A 22,790-nucleotide genomic window follows, 5' to 3' on the forward strand; every position below is an offset into this window, starting at 1 on the left:
CAGCTCTAAGCACAGATGAAGCTTCCACCCCTCACCTGCTGCTCACCTCCTGCTGTGTGGCCTGGGGAACCAGGCCAAGCCTGCGTACCAGTCCGTGGCCTGGGGGTTGGCGACCCCTGACTTAAAACAATGGAAATTTATTTTCTCACAGTTCTAGAGGCCAGAAGTACAAAATCAAGGCATTGGCATGACCACATTTCCTCTGAAGGTTTCTGGTAAGAACCCTCTGTGCCTCTTCCAGTTCCCAGAGACTTTTAGCATTCCTTGGCCTCTGGCAACATAATGCCAGGCTCTGTCTCCATCTGCACCCAGGCTTCTTTCTTGTCTCTGTGGGTCCAAATCACCCTCTTTTTTTTTTTTTTTTTTTAAATAATCCTCACTTCAGGATGTGTTATTGATTTTAGATGGAGAAAGGGGGAGAGAGAGAGACAAACATCGATGTGAGAGAGAAACATCAATCAGTTGCCTACCACACTCACCCCCACCAAGGATCAAACCTGCAACCCTGGCATATGCCCTGACTGGGAATCAAACCTGCAACCTTTTGGTGTACCCAACAACGCTCCAACAAGCTAAGACACCCGGCCAGGGCTCCCTCTCCTTTTTCTTATAAAGAAGCCAGTCATCGGATTTAGGGCCCACCCTAAATACAGGATGATTCACCTCAAGATCCTGCAAAGAACCTACTCCCAAATAAGGTCATATACTGAGATTCCAAGTGCACATAATTTTGGGAGGTACACTATTCAACCCTTTACAATGGTATCTCTCTCCATTTATTTAATTCTTTATTTTCTCTCAGAAATGTTTTCTAGTTTCCTGTATATAACTTTTGCACATATTTTGTTAAATTTATCCTTATTTCATGTTTTTGAATGCTACATTTTATAACTTTAATTCCCAATTATTGATTGCTATTATACAAACATAATTGATTTTGTATATTGGTCTTATATCCTGCAACCTTGCCAAATTCACTTAAGAATTCCAGTAGCTTTTATGTACACCCCTTGGAATTTTCTAGGTACATGATTATATCATCTGTGAATAAAGTCAGTTTTGCTTGTTTCCAATCTGTATTCGTTCTCTTGCCTTATAACAGTGGCTCGGGCCTCCAGAACAATGCTGAATAAAGTGGTTAGAGCCGTTCCTCGCTGTGTAATTGTCATCTCAGTTTCCTTTAGATCTTTGAACATAGATTCCTTTACTTTTTAAGCATATTTTAACTGCTGCTTTGAAGTATTCGCTAAATTAACAGGTGAGTCCACTCTGAATTCATTTCTGTTCATTATTATTATTTTTCCCTGAGCATGAGCCACATTTTCCTGATACTTTTTGCATATCTCATAACATCTGGTTGAAACCTGGAAATTTTAGATAATATATTGTAGCAACTCTGGATTCTGTTTTATTTTTCTGAAGGGCTGTTATTTTTAGATACTTCCTTGTACTTAAACTAGAGAATCTCTCTCTCATATATAGACACACATGCACACATACACACAGTATGTTGTCATTGATGTCTGCTCAGTTTTTTTAATTCTTATTTTAGCTTAGGTTCCTAGGTATCACCCTGTATCTGCATAGTTTAGCAATCAGCCAATGATTCGGGTAAAGGTCACTCAAACACCTGAAGCCGATAAAGCTTCACTCTGCCCTTCCATCTGTGTATTGCTCGAGGTCTGCATTATAAATTTCAGCCAATTCTTAAATCTCCCTTGATTTTCACTTTTTACCAGGCTCTCTTGGGTCTCTTTCACACATGCAAATAGTTTCTCAGTCAGCTAGGGCTAAGTGGAGAGCTTATCTCAATCCCTCTATGGCTCTCTTATTTTCAGGATCTTCCCATTAAGTTCTGGCAGGCCCTCCACTCACCCCAACAGGCATTGCAACCTCAGCCTAGCAAAGCTGTGGATTCTCTTCATTCATTCCCACACAAGTTTGCCGATTTTAGTTGGCAAAACTGTAAATTTCACCCTCTGCCCCAAATAAAGTCCACCCCCTCTTGCAGAAAAGTTGCTAGTTTTATGTCCAGCCACACACTGGTAAAACTACATTTCTTTATTTTTAAATCACAAATAGGATTTTTTAAATGTCTGAGTTTTAAACAGACTCTTGGACTGGGTCCTCAAATCCATCAGATGGTTCAACTTTAGCGCCTGTCTCGTCACAGTACTTTTCCCAGAACTGCTACCTTCACCATGAAGCTCCACAAGTTTTCCAAATTCAGACTTGGCCTTCTTTAGCATTTTGGCTTTTCTAACAAAGACATCATGGAGCAGATAATTAGACTGGCAAGCCTTTTCTATGCCTTGTCCAGTTCTATCTGTCATTGACTTATTGACAACTTCTTTCAAGTAATTTGCTTGAACTTCTTGGACCATGATTTCCATCATCTTCTGGATTTGGCAGGCCCACTGATGCTGAGCATAAGAGGTCTTCTGAATTTGATTGTTGCATTTTTTAGTAAAACCAACATGGAATAGATGGAGCAAATAGCCACCAGTAGTCTTGACATTGACATGAGCTTCAATCATGGTCTGCCATTTTTTGACCACTGGGCAAGCACATTTTGTAACAGGTAAGATCCATGCCACAGAAGTTAGGTGGTTTTTACCCTGAACATCCCTAGTAATTAGCCTGAATTTTCTAAACGCAACTTCTTCATTCTGCAGATCAGCTAGGCTCACTTCAAAAACACAATCCATAATACCATCAGATGTGATTTTGGTTCCTTGAGTCCTTCCTGAATAATGTTTTTCCAGTATTTCTTATTGGAAAGCTGGTGCTTTCACATCCTATCAATCTTCCTTAGAAACTGGACCAAATACTTTCTTCTTGGCTCCCTTTTTGCCACCTTTTGTAAGGTGCTTGTTCTTGCCAACTGCCATGCTGCTGCTCAGGCAGCCAGAAGGAAAACTACATTTTCTTGTCACCCGAACTGAGGTGATGGAGGTCGAGACAGATGGGACAAGACTCCTACTGTACTTGTTCAAAGCATTACCAAGAATAAAGAATAAATACTTTTTCAAGAATAAACTCTTCTCAACTTGCTTTTGCCTCCATTATATTTCTAGTAGCCAAGAAATATCTGTTTTTGACAATTTTGTCCAGTTATATACATTTTTTACAATGAAATAATTATGAACCCTTTATGATGCCTTTAGTGAATGTTCTCTTGTTTCTATTTTCCCATTTTAAAAATTGTTTACATTTCTCTCCTGAAATTCTTTAACTGTTCACGCACTAAAACTATTTTCCTTTAGTTCTCTGAACATACTTTGAAGTCTTTGACAACTAACTCAAACACCTGAGTCATTCTGGAGTTAGTTCCTACTGACTGCTTTTTTTACCCTGAGTATGGGTCACTCTTTCCTATTCCTTTGCATGTCTGATAATTTTAGTTTGAGTACTGAAAAGTCTATCTAATTCATGTAGTGACTCTAGATTCTACTGTGTTTTCCTTGAGATTGTTTGGGGTATTTTTTTTCTAGTAGGCAAGTAATTTACCTAGATTTAACCTGAAGACTTTGCTTCCCCTGCCATGTGCAGCCCCTGGTTCCCTACAGGTCTTCCTGCATAATCTGATGATTGTCTAAAACTTTGGCCACAGATTATACTCAGATTTGGGTGGTGCCTGATTTCACTGTGCTTTCTTTATTCTGGAGATTGCTCTTTAATTTTTCAGTCTTAGACTGTTCTCTGGACCTCAAATCAGTAAGACTTCAGATTTCTGCCACCTGAGCTGCACATGGCTGGGGAATGCACTCAGTTAAAAGAGCAAAAAACTCACAGAGTTCACCTGGTGTGGGCCCAGGCTTTCAAAGCCAGAACTCTGCCTCTCTGATTCCTGCCTGCTCTTTCACCAGGCCCTCTGGAATCACCTCATGTTTAGAGGTTCAGCCAGGAATTTTAGTAGAGCTTATAGTCAGGTTACAGGCCTCACCCTCTTACCTTCTAGGGCACCTCCCTTATATTTCCAAGTAATTTTTCTATCCTGAACTCTGTTCTTTGCCACCATAAGAAAGTAAGACTGAGTTTTCCACTGCCACTTTCCTCTGCTATGGGGGGTGGTTAATGCCCTCAGGCAAAAAATTTTTAAGCTGCAAATTCACAATTCTTATCACATCCAGTTGCTGTTTTTCAAGAGTAAACTCTCCTCTAGCTTCTGCCTCCTTTTGGATCCTTCCCAGTTTCTTTAAATATAATTTTTACATATTTCATAATTATTATCTGTGGGAGGGTTCAGGAGACCACTTTATTCTGCCACCATTACCAAAAATTTTCCCTGAGGGAAGGATTTTAAAATATTGAGGGCCTATATTTGTGAAACTGAAATGCATCTGGAGCTTGGTGAAAAGAATTTAAGATGACTCCCATGTTTCTAGCTTGAGTGAGGGACTAACTATAGCAGTGTCAAAAACTAAGATAGACTGGTTCTAAGAAAATAACAGGTAGGTTATGTTTTAGACATATTGAATCTGAAATACCTCTGGGAAATTCAAATAGAGACCCCAGAGTTGGAATCAAGTTCTCAAAGATAGTAGCTACAGCCATGGGAATAAATGAGCTTACACAAGAAGAACATATAAATAAAGGAAACAGGCTTAAAATAGAACATGTGGAAATATGTGGAAATACAAATGTTTAAGATGTGAGCAGATGAAATTGTTACAGAATGGGGGTGTCCAAAAAACCCCAGAGCTTGTGGCTGGGGGATAGGGAAAAGGAAGCAGCTTTTAGGATGCCTCTGCATGCCTGGGGCTAGTGGCTAGTAACTTTGTTGCACAAATGGCTTTGAAATTTCCAAGGCCCAGGAAGATGGGAAGGGTCTTAGACTGTGGGATGGTACTGAAAGAGCTCCTGCATAGGGTTCTCTGAATGGTCAGAACTGGTTGCCACACCCACTGGGTCAGAGGATGCAGTCAGGGATTTAAAAAGCAGCTGCAGACATTTTAGAGGGGGCTCTCCATGCTACTTTAAGAAGGGGGCTCTCGCCATGCAGTTTTGAGGAGAGGAAATCCACGCAGTTTGCAGGAAGAAGGTGCTCTCTCTCCCCATGTGGATTAAAGAAGCTGAGTTCTCCATGCGGTTTTGAGAAGGAAACACCATGTGGCTTTGAGAAGGCAGTGTATAAGGAGGCTGAGAATCCACATGGTTCTGCATTGAAAGCTGGCAGGCACCACAGCACAGAAAGGCCTCCCCAATCAGAATTGAATGATTGGCAGCTACTGGTAAAGCTGAACTATGTCTAGGAAGTCGTCGGCAGCCGTCCGTCTCAAGAGACGATGGTGTAGCTTCTTAAGAGTCTATCTGCACCGCCGAGAATGGCTGTGCAGTCCGACTCGGGAGTGACACGGTATCTGTCTCCTCCCGTGTTGAATCGACATCTTGCGATGACGCTGGAGTGTCCTCTCCAGGGAAGCTGAAGCTACAGAGCCTGGGCAGGGTGATATGGAGGGTCTGCTGTTGCCCATGCAGCAGACCCCCCCTCTCTTCGCAGCTGAAGGGTCCAAGGGAAAGACGGAGTCAATACAGCTTGGCTTCAGGTGCGCCGCAGGAGTTGCCGGTGTTGACTACAACGTCAAACCGCCTTAGGGACTCCGGCTCCGGATTTTCTGTCGGGGTTTACTCCCTTAGCCTTTCCCCTGAAGAGGTATGCCGCAAGGCAGCGGAGGTTTTTTGGAGTCAGAGTTTTCCTTCTCTGATGTGCCCTGACTGGAAGATCGAACCAGCGACACTTAGCTCGCAGGCCGACGCTCAATCCACTGAGCCAAACCAGCCAGGGGATGTCTAGGAAGTAGGGAAACAGTATCTCTAACTTTTCTAAAACTAGTCTGGTTTGGGAGGGGGAGGCAGAAATATGTGTTTGTGGGTGTTTTAAGGAAAATAAGACCTAACGGCAGAAATCCACAAATAATCTAAATCTATGTAACTGTTAAATAAACAGTTCTTTTTCTTTTCACTAAACTAGTATTGAGAGTTATAATTCTGGCGGTGGGCAATCAGGCCCCTAACTAAACAGCCTGTGGTTTCTGTTCCAATCGGACAAGCCCAGGAGTTCTGTTACAAAATGACCCACAAAAGTGACTAAAAATGAGTAATCAGAGAGAAGGAAAAATAGGGAAGTGTTATAACAAGAAGGAAGGGACTATTGCAACCTGTATGAAATAATGCAGAGAGGTTCAATCAGATAAAAACTCAAAAAAAAAAACCATTATACTTGGCAATTGTGAGGTTACCAGTGACCCCAGCAAGAGCAGGTTGGAAACAAGATTCCACAAGGCTGAGGATTAAATACAAGCAAATGAAGAAAAGCAAATGTAGACTACCCTTCAAATTTTTGGATGAAAAGAGAGAACAGTGTAATAGTAACTAAAGATGCAAGGAGAAAAGATCAAGGATATATTTGGAAGGACTGAATTTGAACAATAAGCACCATGTTCTCAGCCTGAAAGGACAATGATAGGCTATTACACAAACATTTAGGAGAGCATGGGGGCCCAGTTTGGGGAAATGAATATCGGGGAAGGCTTCCTAGAAGAAGGAAAGTCTGGGATGAGTCTTGAAGAATAAGTAGTACTTAAGCAGGTGAATGCTAAAAAAATTAAAATTAAAAAGAAAGACAAGATGATCTATTATTGAATTGTATATCTGAAACCTATATAATTTTATTAACCAATGTCACCCTAATTAATGCAATTAAAATTAATTAATTAAAAAAAAAGACAAAAACATGGTGGACTTTTGCTTCCAGTCAAGATGGAGTAACAGGTACCAGATTTATCATCCTATCTGCAACAATTCAAAAGCCAGACAAAATATATGAAACAAAAGCACTCAAGCCACTGACATTAGGCAATGAAGAAAAGCAACTCCTAAGAAATGAAAAAATAATAATAATAAAATGAGTCCTATGATTGCCTCAGCCAACTGTCAAGAGTAAATTTCTAGGCCACAACACAGGAAGAGGAAATCCTGAGTTGAAGAGATGTAGCTGGAAGTCTGGGAGAGCAGAGAGCCACACAGAGAGAGAATGCTAAAGATCGGCAGAGGATCCCCCTAACGTATTCCACTGAGTATTGATCATCTCACACGTCTGTGGAAATGACAAAGGCCAAAGAACTACCCAAAATGATTACAGGGCACAGTACCCCGAGTTCACATGGGCCAGGAATAATACTTATTCCAAAAAGCCAGGATAAAACTTCATAATTCATGGGGCATGAGTTAGAATACTAATAACCACAAAAATGTATCATCTCACAGTTCTGTAAAACAGAAATCCAGCACAAATTTCACTAGGCTAAAAATCAAAGGGTTGGCAGGGTTGTGTCCTTTTCTGAAAGCTTTACAATAGAGTTGGTTTCCATTCCTTTTTAGTTTCTAGGAGCTACTCACTTTCCTTGGCTCATAATCCCCTTTCTCCATTTTCAAAGCAAGCAACATTACATCTTTCTGTGTGTTTCTCTCATAGTTATATCTTCCTCTTTCACTTTTAAGAACCCTTATGATTCAATTGGGTCTACCTGGAAAATGCAGGATAATCTCCCTATTTTAAGGTTAGCTGTTTAACAACTTTTATTCCATCTGCAACCCTAATTTCTCTTTGCCATATAACATAACACAGTCACAGGTTCCTGGATTAGGAAACTGGCAGCCATGAGGGGAGGGGGTATTATTCTCCTTAGCACAACTAAGAAATCAACAAAAGGAGGTAAAATGGAATAAAAAAATACCCAATTAAGTCAAATGAAAGCATAAAAATACAGACAAAATAAACAAAGAACACATGGGACAAACAAAATAATACTAAATTGGTAGACTTGAATCCAATCATATCAATAATCACTCCAATTAACCAGCAGAGGCTTTCAAACTGAATAAAAAGCAACACCTGGCTACATGCAGCCTGTAAGAAATTTACTTAAAACATAAAGACACAAATAAGCTAAAGGAAAAATGAAGGAAGGATGGAAAAAATATATATTATGCTAATACATACTAACCAAAAGAAAGCCTGAGTGGCTATATTAATATCAGACAAACCCTGACTGGCATGACTCAGTTGGTTGGGCACTGTCCCATAAAGCAAAAGGTTACTGGTTCAATTCCCAGTCAGGGTACATGCCTGGGCTGCAGGTTTGGTCCCCGGTTGGGGCACGTACAAGAGGCAACCAATCAGTTTCTCTCACATCAATGTTTCTCTCCCTCTTTCTCCCTTCCTTCCCCTCTTTCAAAAATAATATATATATATATTCTGAGCCACAAAACAGGTCTCAATAAATTTAAAAGGATTCATCATAAAATGTTCACTGGCTACAATGGCATTAAATTACCAATCAATAATGCACCAATATCTAGAAAATCCCCCCAAATATTTTAAAACTACATAACATACTTCTAAATAACCCAAGTGTCAAAAGGAGTAGTTCAAAGGGAAATTTTAAAACATTTTTAACTAAATGAAACTAAACACAAAATATCAAAATTTGTAAGATGTGGCTAAAGCAGTATTTAGAGGGAAATTTATAGCACTAAAAATACCTATGTTAGAAAAGAAGTCTCACATCAACAACCTCAGATTACAATTTAAGAAACTAGAAAAAGAAGAGCAAATAAAAGTCAAACTAGCAGGAAAACTGAAATGATAAAGAGTAGAGCAGTTATCAATGAAATAGAAAACAGACAAGCAATAGAGAAAAATGAATGAAACTAAGACTGTCTTTGAGAAAATCTAGCCAGTTTGATCAAGAGGAGAGGAGATGGAGGGATGGAGGGAGAAAGGAAGAACACAAATTACTAATATAAGGAATAAGAGAGGTAAGATATTAAAAGGGCAATAAGGGAATATTGTGAACTTTATGCCAATAAATTTGACTACTGGGATAAAATACACAAATTCCTTGCAAGATACAATCTGTCAAAGCTCATTCAAAAAGAGCTATTACAGATCACCTACATAGCTATATATGTATTATACAAATTGAATTTGGAGTTTAAAATTTTCCTACAGAGGACTCTTAAGTCCAGATGGCTCTTCTAGAGAATTATATTGAACATTTAAGTAATAAAAGAAAACTACAAACTAATATCCCTGATGAACCCAGATGCAAAAATTGTAACAAAATTTTAATAAATCAAATATGACATTATAAAAAAAGTATAATATATCATGACTAAATGTGGTTTATCCCAGGAATGCAAGGGTGGGTTAACATCGAAAATCAATCAAGTTATTCACCATATTAACACACTAAAAATAAAGACCTATATGAATCTCAATAGATGTAGAAAACCTTTTTGACAAAATCCAACATTTATTCCTGCTACGAATTCACAGCAAACTAGGAATAGAAAAGAACTTTCTCCATCTGATAAAAGACAGCTTTAAAAAACCTAAAGCTAACATCATACGTAATGGTGAAAGACTGATTTCCTCTAAGATCAAGAACACGGCAAGGATGTACACTTTCACCACTTCCATTCAACATGTATTGAAAGTTCTAGCCAGGGCAATAGGCAAGAAAATGAAAAGGCATTCAGACTGGAAAAGAAGTAAAATGGTCTGTAGGCACAGACAATGTGATTACACACATAGGAAATTCTATGAAATCTACAAAAAAGCTACTAGAATGAATAAGTGAATTTACCAAGGTTTCAGAATACAAGATAAATATATAAAAAGTAACTGTTTCTATACACTAAGAACAAATGGAAACTGAATTTTAAAATACCAATTATAATAACATCAAAAATGTGAAATACTTAGGGATAAATCTAATAAAAGAGAATAAAATCTGTACCATAAAAAATATAACACACTGCTGACAGGAATTAGAGATGACAAATAAAAGGGAAAATATACTGTGTTCATGGATCAGTAGACTCACTATTCTATTAGGCTATCAGTTCTCCCCAAATTGATCTACAGCCCCAACATAATCCCATTTAAAATCTCAGAGGGCTTTTTAAAAAGAAATTTTAGAAGATGATTCTAAAATTCATATGAAAATATAAAGGACGTAGAATAGCCAAAACATTTTTGATAGCAAAATACAAACTTGTAAAATTCACATTATCCAATTTAAAGGCTTATTACAAAGCTATCAAGACAGTGTAATGTTGGTGTCAATATAAACAAATAAATCAATGGAAGCAAATAGAGTCCAGAAATAGATTCATAAATAGTTAACTTGTTCTCAGTAAAAATGAAAACCAATTCAATGGAGAAGGGATGGAAAATATATGGTGCTAGCACAATTGGATATTCATATGATCCTGCCATGTACAAATTAAACAAAGAATCTTAGACCTAAATTTAAAATCTAAAACTATAAAGCTTTTAGAAGAAAACTTAGGAGAAAATCTTTCGTAGATACAACACCAAAAGCATAATCCATTAAAAAAAGCACTGATAAACTGAACTTCCAGTCAAGATGGAGGTGTAGATAGATATGCTTTGCCTCCTCACACAACCATAGAAAGAATTACAACCAGATCTCAAAAACAAATAACACTCAGAACCATCAGAAATTGAGCTGTATGGAAGTCCAAATACCAAGGATTTAAAGAAGCCACATTCATCCAGACGAGTTTTTTTCTACATAGGCCACTCTATTAAGACAGAGAGTAAAAGCAGTTCTACCTAATACAAAGAAACAAACATAGGGAGGATGTCAAATTGAGGAGGCAGAGAAATATAGCTCAGATGAAAGAATAGAACAAAACCACAGAAAAAGAACTAAAGGAATAGGAGATAGCCAACCTATCAGAAGCAGAGTCCAAAACACTGGTGATCAGGATTCTCAGAGAACTCACTGAGTACAGCCACAAAATAAAGGAAAAGAAAAAAGAATACACTAAGTGAAATAAAGAAAAATATATAAGGGACCAACAGTGAAGGGAAGGAAGCTGGGATTCAAATCAACAATTTGGAACAAAAAGAAATAAATATTCTACCAGAACAGAAAGAAGAAACAAGAATTAAAAAAAAAAAAACAAATAAAAAAACAAAGACAGGCGTAGGAACCTCTGGGACAACTTAAATGTACCAACATTCGATTCATAGCAGTGCCAGAAGGAAAAGAGGAAGAGCAAGAAATTGAAAACTTATTTGAAAAAATACTGAAAGAAAACTTCCCTAATTTGGCGAAGAAAATAGATATACAAGTCCAGGAAGCACAGAGAGTCCCCAACAAGTTGGGCCCAAAGAAGACCAAACCAAGACACATCATATTAAAATGCCAAAGGTTAAAGATGAAGAGAGTACAGTTTCTTAAAAGCAGCAAGAGAAAAGATGAGAGTTACCTACAAAGGAGTTCCCATAAGACTGTCAGTTGATTTCTCAAAAGAAACTTTGCAGGCAAGAAGGGGCTGGCAAGAAGTATCCAAAGTGATGAAAAGCAAGGACCTATAACCAAGATTACTCTATCCAGCAAAGCTATCATTTGGAATGGAAGGGCAGATAAAGTGCTTCCCAGACAAGGTAAAGCTAAAGGAGTTCATCATCATCAAGCCCTTATTATATGAAATGTTAAAGGGACTTATTTAAGAAAAAGAAGATCAAAACTATGAACATTAAAATGGCAATCAATTCACAACTATCAACAACTGAATCTAACAACCAGAACAGGAACAGAATCATAGGTTTGGGGATCATTTGGAGGGTTATCAGCTAAGAGGCGAGGGAAGGGGGAGAAATGGGGAAATGGTGCAGGGATCAATAAGCATAATTGGTAGGAACAGAATAGACAGGGGGATGTTAAGAATAATATAGGAAATGTGAAGCCAAAGAACTTATATGCATGACCCATGGACATGAACTATGGGGGTGGATTGCTGGAGAGAAAGGGGGTACCAGGTGCAGGGGGGCAGAGGGGGAAAAATTGGGACAACTGTAACAGCACAGTCAATAAAATATACTTTAAAAAGAACACTTAGGAGATACAGGAAAAAGTGAGCAGCTATGGTGAAAAAAAACTAAAGAAAGGGCATATGGTTCAGGTACTAATACTGTAGAAAAAGGAAGAGTTCAATAGCAGGAATTTCTGCACAACCCTACGCAAGGTAACAGAGTGCCCAGGTTTCCCCTCCCTGCAATAAGCCACTCAGGCAAGAGTGCAAGGGAGGGGAGGTGGGGTGAGGGGAGTGCTTAGTGAGTATACGCACACAGACAATACTGGAGGGCCTAGGTCACTGATGGGATAGAAACCATAGAATTTATGGTATATAGGCCAGAGAGCCAAAGGGGGCCTGGGGCTAAAAAGTTTTTGGTGTCTGCTGCTCAGATAACTAAGGATGAGAATCTAGGAAAAACTAGGCCCCGAAGGATTCCAAATTTGCCAGGAAATAATAGCCAGAAGAATAAATAAACCTTTGGCAAAATTTTTATAAGCCTAAAGGATTAAAGGAAAAATTTAAAAAGCAAAAGAAAGCAACCAAGCAAAAATCCCTGATAAACAAACGAAACCAAAACAAAAGCAGAGAACTGCTTAGGCTTCTGTCCTTGGTTATGCAAGGCTCTTCTCTGTAGCAGCCCACACCCCATGCCTGATCTCCCTGCTAAGAGATAAGCTCTGGCCTTATGAAGAGTCAGCGCAATTGTTTTCTTCAGTGAAAAAAGGCAGCAGAGAGGCGTCCAAGGACTTGGCTCATTTATCCACTCAGTCATTTGTTCCACAGAAAGCCACTTGCTTGTAGGGGTTGAAAAGCTGTGATTATTGACTGTAAACAGGGAGGTGGACAGTAGAGAGAGGAGGACGTCAGTCTTCCTAAAGTCAAACCTTATATGTAGGAATATCTAATTGGACCTTCATCTCCTGGACTCAAAGAGAATGTTGCTTTTCCTTTCACAAAGCGGACTGGCGGCAATTAACTGCCAGTGGCTGAAATGCTAGTGCTGCAAATGTTCCAGCACCCAATCAACACACCTTCATGCTCCTCCTGCTAACAATTCAGAGGTTCAGGGCATAGAGCAGATGCAATAATTAAACTAAGCAGTATCAGCTTCTCCTTCTTTCAGCTGAGAAAAGGGAATAAATGGGTGATATTCCTTTTCATTTTTGGAATTGCAAAAGCTCCACAATACCTGCCCTTGTATACAATGTATGTATATTTCCAAAAGAATGAAAAATGCCACTGACAGCACAAGGCCTTTGCAGCTCTGCAGGCATTTCAGGCAAGACAAGAGCAATTTATGATATACTTTCTTCCCACTTTGGATGCAGAGTTGCTTGACCTACCTTAGTGAAAACAGCACAAACTAGAAACTAGTGCTGCTAGCCAGTCACTCCTAATTAGAAGGAGACAATCTGCTGTGTATACTACTTCTCTTCCTTTCTCTAGTGGATTAAGCAGAAGTTTGAACTCCCAAGTCCTCTCCTAAAAGAAATGCCTACCAGTTAACCATTCTGAATGTACAAGGTGATCCTACCACCCTTCCAAAGCTATCCATGGCCTTCCTAAGCATGGAATATAAAATCAAATATAGTCTGGATCTGAAGACTTCACTTTGCACCATTTTTAGCAACACCTGAAGTTCTCAATATGTAATGCCAAACTATACAATGCCTCTGTACACAAAGGCCCACTCCCACTCTTGGAGCTCAAATTCAATGTCACCCCCCCACTTCCACCCATTTTCAATGTTAGTCCATAAAATTTGATACCCTATTCACAGGCAGCAATTTATTGCCACTGGTCTCTGCTGGTGAACGAGAAGAAGAGAACTCCCCAGCCACCACAGGATCTTCCTTCTAGCACACCCCTGCAGTCTCTGAGGTCTGAGTTTGAGTTTTCACCATCATCCAGGAGACTGTCAGGCCTAAATATACCATATCTCTTCATTTTACTGATTTATTTCTCATTTTATTGATCATAATTATCCTGCAGTGTGCTGACTGTGCCCATCTCTCTCATTTTGCACCAGCTCCTGTAAATTATGTCGCCTGTCCTGCAGGAGGTATAGGGAACAAAACATGAAATGACTGAGCATATGAGTGACTTTTTGATCATGGCGTAGAAATTCCAAGACAATTCAATGGAATTTTTGGGAGAAAGAAAAGATGCTGAGTCTCACAGGAGAGGAAGTATAGATGAATATAGAGATAACAGTTTAGTGTGGTAAATGTTTAACAACTAGTTTCCCCCTAGAAAACAAAAACAAGCCCTGAATTGTAGACTTGGCCAATTTCATAGTGCAAATACTACCACCATAACCAATTTCAAGCTACCCACATGAAGCCACTGACCACCTACTCTAGGTGGGTTGCTATTTTATCTGCTCTCCTTCCCAATGCTCTTTGCAAACCATTAATCTTCTTTCTTCATTGTAAAACCATCTCCTTTGCCATCTTGCCACACTACAACTTCAACTCTCATCATAGATGTCGTCTCCCAACTTATTAGTTACTACTCCTTGTACTTTACTAATGGCTTTGACATCTGGCTCTCAAAGTTCCTCTTCACCCCAAGTCCTTGCCTAGTTAAGAGAAGAGACTCTGGAAAGAATCAGACTGCCTGGGTTCAAGTCTTGATACTACCATATAATAGCTGTGCTACCTTGGCCATGCTCCTTAGCCTTTCTTTTCCTGAGCTTCCTCATTTATAAAATAGAGATGGTGATAGTATTTCACAGTATTTGTTGTATGGATTAAAAGAGTCAATACATGTAAAAGGTTCAGAATGGTACCTGGCACATAGTAAGTGCTCACTCAGTAAACAGTAGCTGCTGTTGCTATTATCATCACCATTGTTAAAGTCTATTTCAATGTCTACCTTGTTAACTCGTTTAATTCAAATAACTCATTTAACATATTCTTGGAGCTCCCTGTTGTTAATAAATTTCTTCTCCACTCTACCTCAGCAACCTTCTTCCACAGCTACACCCTAGATCCTGTAATCACGGGAACTTCTTTACCTCCAAAAACTGAATTTCAAATATCCCTGACTACTATCTCCTATCCTCCCAGGACTCACATTTACCTGTGCCCCATATGTCTGCTTCCTATCAGCAAAACCTCTGAATACCATATTTCCTCTGTCATCTTCTTACACTCTCTCTTTCATCCACTGTCTTGACAACAACCTCAATTTCCATGCCCCAATTTCCTTTTAAACAAGATGGGCAAAGTTACAGTCTTGGATGAATCAAACTATCAGCCTTTCCTTGACAGGGCTGCTAAGAGCTGCTACGAGGAAAATCTTGCCCTTCTCCAGTCTATTCACCACACAGCAACATATCTAATCATGTCATTCCCTGCATAAAGAAAGACCAGTATTTTAAGAAGACCTCAAGGCTCTGCACACCTCTGAAGCACCTCTTCTTTCACCACTAGCTCTCCTGTTCTGTTTGGCAAACAAGACCAGTCTCTCTCAACTTTTTTTCCCCCAACTTCTTGATCTTGCCACCTGACAGACTTTGAAATTGCTATCCCCTCTGCCTGAAACACTCTTGGCCTGTTTCTTTCTCTAATGCCTACTTCTGCTTCAAGTCTCAGGTTAGACTTTCCTTCCCTAGGGTAGTCTAACCTTACCCCCGAGTTTGATTAGGCCCCTCTGGATGCTCCACAGAACTCTGCACTAATCCTCTCACAACCTGCAACAAACTTATAATTATTTAATTATTATAAATGTAATGTCTGTTTTCTTTGCCAGAGTATAAGCTCTATTAGGGCAGAAATCACATTCGTCTTATTTACTGTAATACTCCTAGTGCCTAGCTTAGTGTAGCACCTTGTACTAATCAATGTGCAATGATATCTGCTGGCTGACTGAGCCTTTGCATACACTGTGCCTCTTTCCAGAATGTTCTTTACTACCTTCAATCCCTTAGTGAAACTCTACTCATCCTTCGGGAAGTAAGTTAAACATTTTCTGTAAAGTCTTCCCTGCACACCACATGCCTGCTCAAGTGAATCACTTCCTCTGTGATCCTACTGTATTGTGTACATAACTCAACTAATGCCAATAATTATACCCTACTGTAAATATCTGTCTTCATACCTGAGCCTCCACTAGACTGTAAATAAACTCCCTGAGGGTATAAATCAAGTCTTGTTTACCTATATATCTCTAGTGCTTAGAAAAGAACCTGACATTGATAGTATGAGTCTATAAATGTCTACGGGCATGTTAAGCCTAAGACTGCACCTCTAATATTGCACTGAAAGGCTTTTTTTCTTAATATTAAATCTAGGTTCCAATTCTAGGTTTGCTGTTCGCAAGCTGCATGATCAAACTGATTAACCTCTTTAGGCCTCAGTTTCCCCACTAGTAAAACAGGGGTTAAACACAGACTTGGAGACATTGCTATGACAATGAAACAAAACGACACAGTAAAATGATTGGCGCACACAGTGCCTGGCATGCAGTTCTGCCTCCCGACTCTGACTTCAACTTGATAGAAACAACTAGGACAAAACAAATACCAAAATAAGTCACAGTAATCAAGGGAGACTGAGCATAGAGTGAGTCATTCCTTTTAATCATTTGCCCAGGAAGAATAACAATGAAGAAACATAAGAAGCGGAATAAACTCAACTAGCGGTATCTCCCTTGGTATACAAAGCCTGGTGAAAATTCACCCTAGAGGCCTCTTGGCTAATGGCCAGCTCCCTAGCCCAGCAGGTGAGGTATTAATCTGTGGTACCAAACATGGTTACTTCGGACTGGAATAGAAACTACCTCATAAGGAATGTGTTTACAAGCGAGAGGTGGGGGAGGAGGAGAGAAGAACTTGACTGCAACCACATCAATCAAGTGTTTTGCAATCTGGCAGGAATCACTGCAGAATCGTTGGTGGAGACTAACACCCACACGATGGCACTTACCTATAGACAAGAACCAGCTTAGACTAGATAATGAGCAGCTTTCTGCTTTTACCAAAACAATGGTCAGCCTTGTATGGAGTGAACATCTCTAAGGCCAAATTACCCTTGTCCATCTGGGAGGCACCCACGAAGATGACACTAAGCAGCTTCATACACACACTCCTCAGCCTACGAGCACTGCTTCATTGCCTAGGTGTGCCAAACGGAAAAGCAGATTTAAGGGATTCTCTGCTCCTTACTCATAATATGCTTACCTCTTCAGAGCCATTGGCATTCAGATGGCCTAGTTCCTTGGAGTCATTCACTTCAGAATGCTGTGTCACTGCAGGTTTAACTTCATCGGGAATCTGTCTCTTCTGAAGCTTCCGGATTAAGCTCTGCTGGTTACTAAAGGATACAGTGGGTCTGAGTGGAGCCCTGAGAGGGCTCTGCCTCCTCTCAGATGCCCTGCTCCAACCTAGCCCCGGAATATGTGGTGCGTCATCTTCAGGTGTAAAACCTAAATCATCTGCAGTTTGGAATTTTTTTAGAAAAACCAGCATGGAATTAGAAGAGTCTGTCCTAAAAGCCTGGCAGCTCTGGGGCCTGCTGCAGTCAGCCTGAATGCACATCCCTTCTAACCACCAAAGGGCATGGCAGGCCGAGTCCTGGCAGCAGGCATCCCAACATGACTGGAGAGAAGGGGTTCCTTCAAGAAGCCGGAAGTGATTTTCTCCCCCAGATCTCAGGCCAACTCCAAACTGTGTCTTCACCTGTTCGCACCTGCTCTCACTGGCATCTAAAAACAAAGAATGAAAATATTTTTAAGATGAAATAAAAACAGAGACTACTGTTCTGTAAAGAACCCTAAACACCAATATTTAAGGCTATTTTGAAGACTGCTTTTTAAGAGGGTAAGAAAGCTATCTAGTAAGAGGAGCAGAAGAAGCAAAAGAGAGTGTTTTTAGCTGAGGATATTTTAACTTGCAGAGTACTGCTCCACCTGCATGGCTGGTTCCCCTCTCAGAAAGGCCCTTCCATGTAGACCTCTTACACAGAACTCTATGCAGTTCATGAAAGAGAAAGAGAAAAAAAAAAAAAAAACCCACAATTAAAAGAGCTATTCTGGTGGCAGTATATGGAGGAAAGTGGGGCACAGTCCCACCATCTGATCTCCCACTCACCTCTAAGGTATTTCTCAGGAACAGTGTGAGGACTATGGGACCAGGAGAGCAGACAGCTAAACAAGCTTGAATATTTCCCCTACTGAACTGGCAGCAACCCGAGCAAAATGCTTGCCTTTTAGCAGGTTACAGGTTGATTGTGTTCTAATCAAATGTTTGTCAGAGCAGTAGTCAAGTTTAGCAAAAATTTTAATCATGAGAGAGATTCTGCTATAATGAACTATTTTTTTTTAAGGATAGAGCCTTTATTTTTATTTATTTTCTTTTTCTTAAAGATTTCATTTATCTATATTTAGAGAGAAGGGAAGGGAGGGAGAAAGAGAGAAGGAGAAACATTAATGTGTGGTTGCTTCTTGCGTGCCCCCAACCAGGGACCTGGCCTGCAGCCCAGGCAGGTGCCCTGACTGGGAAACGAACTGGGGACCCTTTGGATAGCAGGCTGGCACCCAATCCACTGAGCCACACCAGCCAGGGCTATAATGAACTTCTTAATGACAAGCCATGTCATCAGGAAAAACAGTGACCTACTGTGGTTAACCCAGATAACATGGTCCAAAATTCTGGCTAATGTTTATAGAGAAATTTTTGGGTTGCTGCATTACTTCAGGCATGGCACTGACTTTCACTTCTGTATTCTTAGATGCAGTCAAGTCAAAGCATACTCTCAATAAAAGCTATTATGCAAAGTTCATTTTAAGGTCTTAGTTATATAGGTGTCTGTAACCAACTATGGTCAGGGTTATATAGGGTCAGAACCAGGGTGAGGCAAGAGTTACGGAAGCGCAAGGTTGGTTTACCCAACCCTTGAGAATTGAATGTCTCCTTAAATTTTGTGCCATATGTGTCTCTTTCTTCACCCTAGCCCTGGCCATGTTGTTACAACATAAGAGTATATTTTAGAAGTTCATATAGAAAATATGCATAAGAACCAAAGTATTGAAGAGACGGATAATCATGTCTGCACGTACACATAACTGAAAAAGGGCCACGACTAGCTAAAGCAACAAGCTGAAAATCATCCAAAGCCAACCCGACTCCCAGGAAATACCCAAAAAATGTCCAACAGACTAAACGTGGACACAAGTCAACTGAGAGCTAAGAGGACAATAAAAGCCGGCCTCTGGGTCACTGAGTTGAGCAAGTGCTAGCAAAGCCAACCTGCCATTGTTCTTTAAAAGAAAAGAGAGAAACATTGGCACCAACCTAACATCAGGCAAGGCAACCTGGAAGGCCATAAAAAACAGGAATTCCTTATGAAAAAATGAAGAAATAGCAACTATGAAAAAATACCCCTCATCTCCTCATCCATCTTCCCACACAGTAACCGGTGATATGAATCTTGGTTACAGTGTTCAACAGACTTTGTTGAAATCAATAAATTGTTCTGTAACCACTGTATTATCTTTATATCAACTTTCCATCATTCTTCTCAGAAAAATTCTCTCCTATTTAACAATGAAGAGGTCCACATAAATGAAAATAACTTGCACCTTTCTGTAAGCCACTATCTTATTTCACTTTTTAAAATGTACTGTGACCCCCCACTTCTACACTTAAGGGAGAAATTGCCAGAAGACTTGCCCTCCCACTATGAGCAGCTAGAAAACCAGACCAAATACATGAAACAACTGTTTTTAGACATTGAACCACAGGTAGTCCAGGACTGTGGTCACAAAGAAAAAGGAAACAAATAACGCAGACCCTATGACCACCTTGGCTTTTTCTTCACCTTGGGAAGGAGATCCCAAGCAAAAGAGAGGTCTCGCTGAGGAAAGAGAACAAGGCGACTGTGATAGAATTTTGAAGCAAACTACCAGAAAGGAGAAAGCTCCTCAGAGAAAGAGCTCCAGACATCTGGATAATGGTCCCCTTCAGTCTTTGATTGAATACAAATTTATGCCAAGTGTAGGCTGAAACTACATGAGTGAAATTAGAAAATATTTTGAACTGAATAAAAATTAAAACATATCAAAATTTAAGAGGTGCAGTTAAAGCAATGTTTAGAGGGACATTTATAGGTTTAAATGTTTATTTTAGCAAAGAAGTCTAAGATCAATAATCTAGAGAGACATACAGGGACAATGCCATGTGATGACAGAGGCAGAGACTGGAGTGAATCAGCTACAAGCCATGGGATGTCAAGGACTGACAGTGACCATGAGAAGCCAGGAAGAGTCAAGGAAGTATTCTATCTAGAGTCTCAGAAGACCGACGCTGCCAACACCTTGATTCTGCACTTCCAGCCTCCAGAACTACTGGCTTATGCAAGATTCTCTGCCCTCGCCTGGGAGAACAGTTCAGGAGACAGGTGGTTCTGGGATTTCCAAGAGCCTAGATACAGGGACCAGTGACATCTGAGGATGTGGCTATGGCCTTTATTCAGATTGGATGGAAATGACTGGATGCTATTTAGGAGACATGTGTAGGGACATGATGGTAGAAAACTCTGGGAATCTGGTGTCTGTGAGGATTCTCTCTTCCAAACCAAAATTAATTGCTCAACTGGAGCGAAGGCCACAGCCCTGGGTAGAGGTACAAGAAGTTTTGCCAGGTATCTGTGCAGTCTAGGAGTACTGGTTTGAAACAAAGATGTCAGTCCTAAAGCAAAATACTTCTGAAGGATCCTCTCTAGAAGAATGAACAAAAAGTGCCACGTTTGATATTGGTCTGGATTGGGAGGACTGAAGCTCCACAGAGAAAAACTACTATAATGTGGGTAAGTCTTCAAATCGAATTCTTCCTTTATTAGCCATGAGAGAAATCATGCTGGTGAGAAGTCCCATAAATGTAAAGAATGTGGGATAGCCTATATTAGTAGCTCATTTCTTTTAATCATAAAATTCATATAAACAAGAAAAATTATAATAGACATATTGAATGTGGGAAGTTTCTCAAGAAACACCCAGCAATTACTAATCATCACAGAATTCACTCTAAAGAGAAACCCCATGCAATGAATGGACAAAAGCTCTTGAAAAGAACTACCCTTTTAAGTCATCAGAAAACTCACACCAGTCAGAAACTCTACAAATGTAAACACTGTGGGAACACCTTTGCTCAGAAGGCAACTGTTAATCATTATGAGAGAATACATAGTGGAGAAAGGCTCTTTATTAAAAAAAATTTTTTTTTAAGATTTTATTTATTTATTTTTAAAGAGAGAGGAAGGGAAGGAGAGAGGGAGACAAACATCAGTTTGAGAGAGAACCATCAGTTGCCTCTCGCACACCCCCAAATGGGGTCCTAGCCCTCAATCCAGGCATGTGCCCTGACTGGGAATCAAACCCACGGTCTTTTAGGTTGTGGGACAATGCCCAACCCACTGAGCCACACCAGTCAGGGCAGATAAGCCTTTTAAATGTATGAATTTGGAAAAGCTTTCAGGGATAATTCAACTGTGTTAGAACATCAGAAAATCCATGCTAGTATAATGAATGTGGAAAAGCCTTTAGGAAGAGCTCAAATCCTTTTTATTTTTTTTTTCAATTTTAAGATAGCATGGGTTTAATCAGTCTTTCAGCATTGAATTACTTCAAAAGTTCTTTTCTTTTTTAATTGAAGCTAGTTGGCCTCCAGTGGCACTGGAAATGTAGGAAAAGGCTCTTATAAATTTGAGAAATGGGCTGAGGGTGTAGCACTAAGATACTGCAGCTCAGATCTCAAGATTTCGGTACAGATGCTCTTGGGGAAAAAAGATGTGTTTAATGAGACACAAGTAGAAAGAGGCAGGACTGATTCAAAAATACCACTACCTCCACATCCTAAAGAACACAGGCGGGCAGGTGGACCGGGATTGAGGCAGAAGCTTTTTCATCAGGCCCCTTAGGAAGAGCTCAACTCTCAATGGCAGTAAAGAATGCATACAGGAGACAAACCCTATCTCTGTAGTAAATGTGGAAAATCTTTCAGGTATACATCTTTTGCTGAACATCAGAAAACTCTTAGTGGAAATAAACCCTACTGGTGTAATGACAATGGGAAACCCTTTATGAAGAGCTCAGTTCTTATTGGACATCAGAGAATTCATACTGGACAAAAACTCTATCACTGTAAGAAATGTGGGAAAGCCTTCAGGTACAGCTCAAGCCTTGTTGAACATCAGAGAATCCATACTAGAGAAAATGTAACTGATGTGGGAAGATGTTTCCCCAAAGTTTGGCTCTTAAGCAGCATAAGAAATTCATAACAAAGAAAGGGCTATTCATTGTAGTTAGTGTGGCAAAATATAGAGAGGTAGTTTATTCTTCCAGAGCATCAAAGAGGAGACATTAAATAAATTACACATTTATCAAAAATATTCTGTATAGCTCTATCCTGGAGAACATGTCACTCCTTAGGATTTTATTATAGTACAGTTGAAACATTTGAAGAACCTCAATGTCTATCAATATAGAAATAACTACTAAAGAATAGTATGTGCAATTAAAAACAATGATGTAGCATTCTATATACAGGGCGAGGTAAAAGTAGGTATATAGTTGTGAATACATGAAACAGTTTATTCTTGTATTATTTATTAATTATTGTATTACTTTCCATAAAAACGACTGTAAACCTACTTTTGCCACAACCTGTACAGCCATAGAAAGATCTCCACAATACCTTAAGTTAAAAAAGCAAGTTGCAGAAAATTTACATATTATGATCTTACTTGTATTTTTATATTTTTAAATGAAGCTTTTTTATTTGTACATATATATTATATGCATTCAAAAGATCTGGAAAAATAAAAACCAAACTTTAACAGCAAAAATTTAAAAAATCAATGATCTATGCTTTCATCATTAAAAGCTAG

The 22,790-nt window shown here is 39.5% G+C and overlaps 1 protein-coding gene and 1 pseudogene across 1 annotated transcript in view; one reads left to right on the forward strand and one right to left on the reverse strand.

Annotated features, from left to right (window-relative positions):
- Positions 1 to 22,790, reverse strand: part of KIAA0319L (KIAA0319 like) — a 94,357-nt gene that overhangs the window by 37,892 nt on the left and 33,675 nt on the right. The window contains exon 3 of the mRNA XM_090269094.1: positions 17,087 to 17,610. Within this exon, the coding sequence (XP_090125220.1) occupies positions 17,087 to 17,610 (524 nt within the window). The remainder of the gene's footprint in view (positions 1 to 17,086; positions 17,611 to 22,790) is intronic.
- On the forward strand, positions 20,585 to 22,209 carry ZNF485 (zinc finger protein 485; annotated as a pseudogene).

This window comes from Furipterus horrens, unplaced genomic scaffold (genome assembly GCF_987537825.1).
Source record: "Furipterus horrens unplaced genomic scaffold, mFurHor1.1.pri manual_scaffold_3, whole genome shotgun sequence".
Taxonomy (NCBI): Eukaryota; Metazoa; Chordata; class Mammalia; order Chiroptera; family Furipteridae; genus Furipterus; species Furipterus horrens.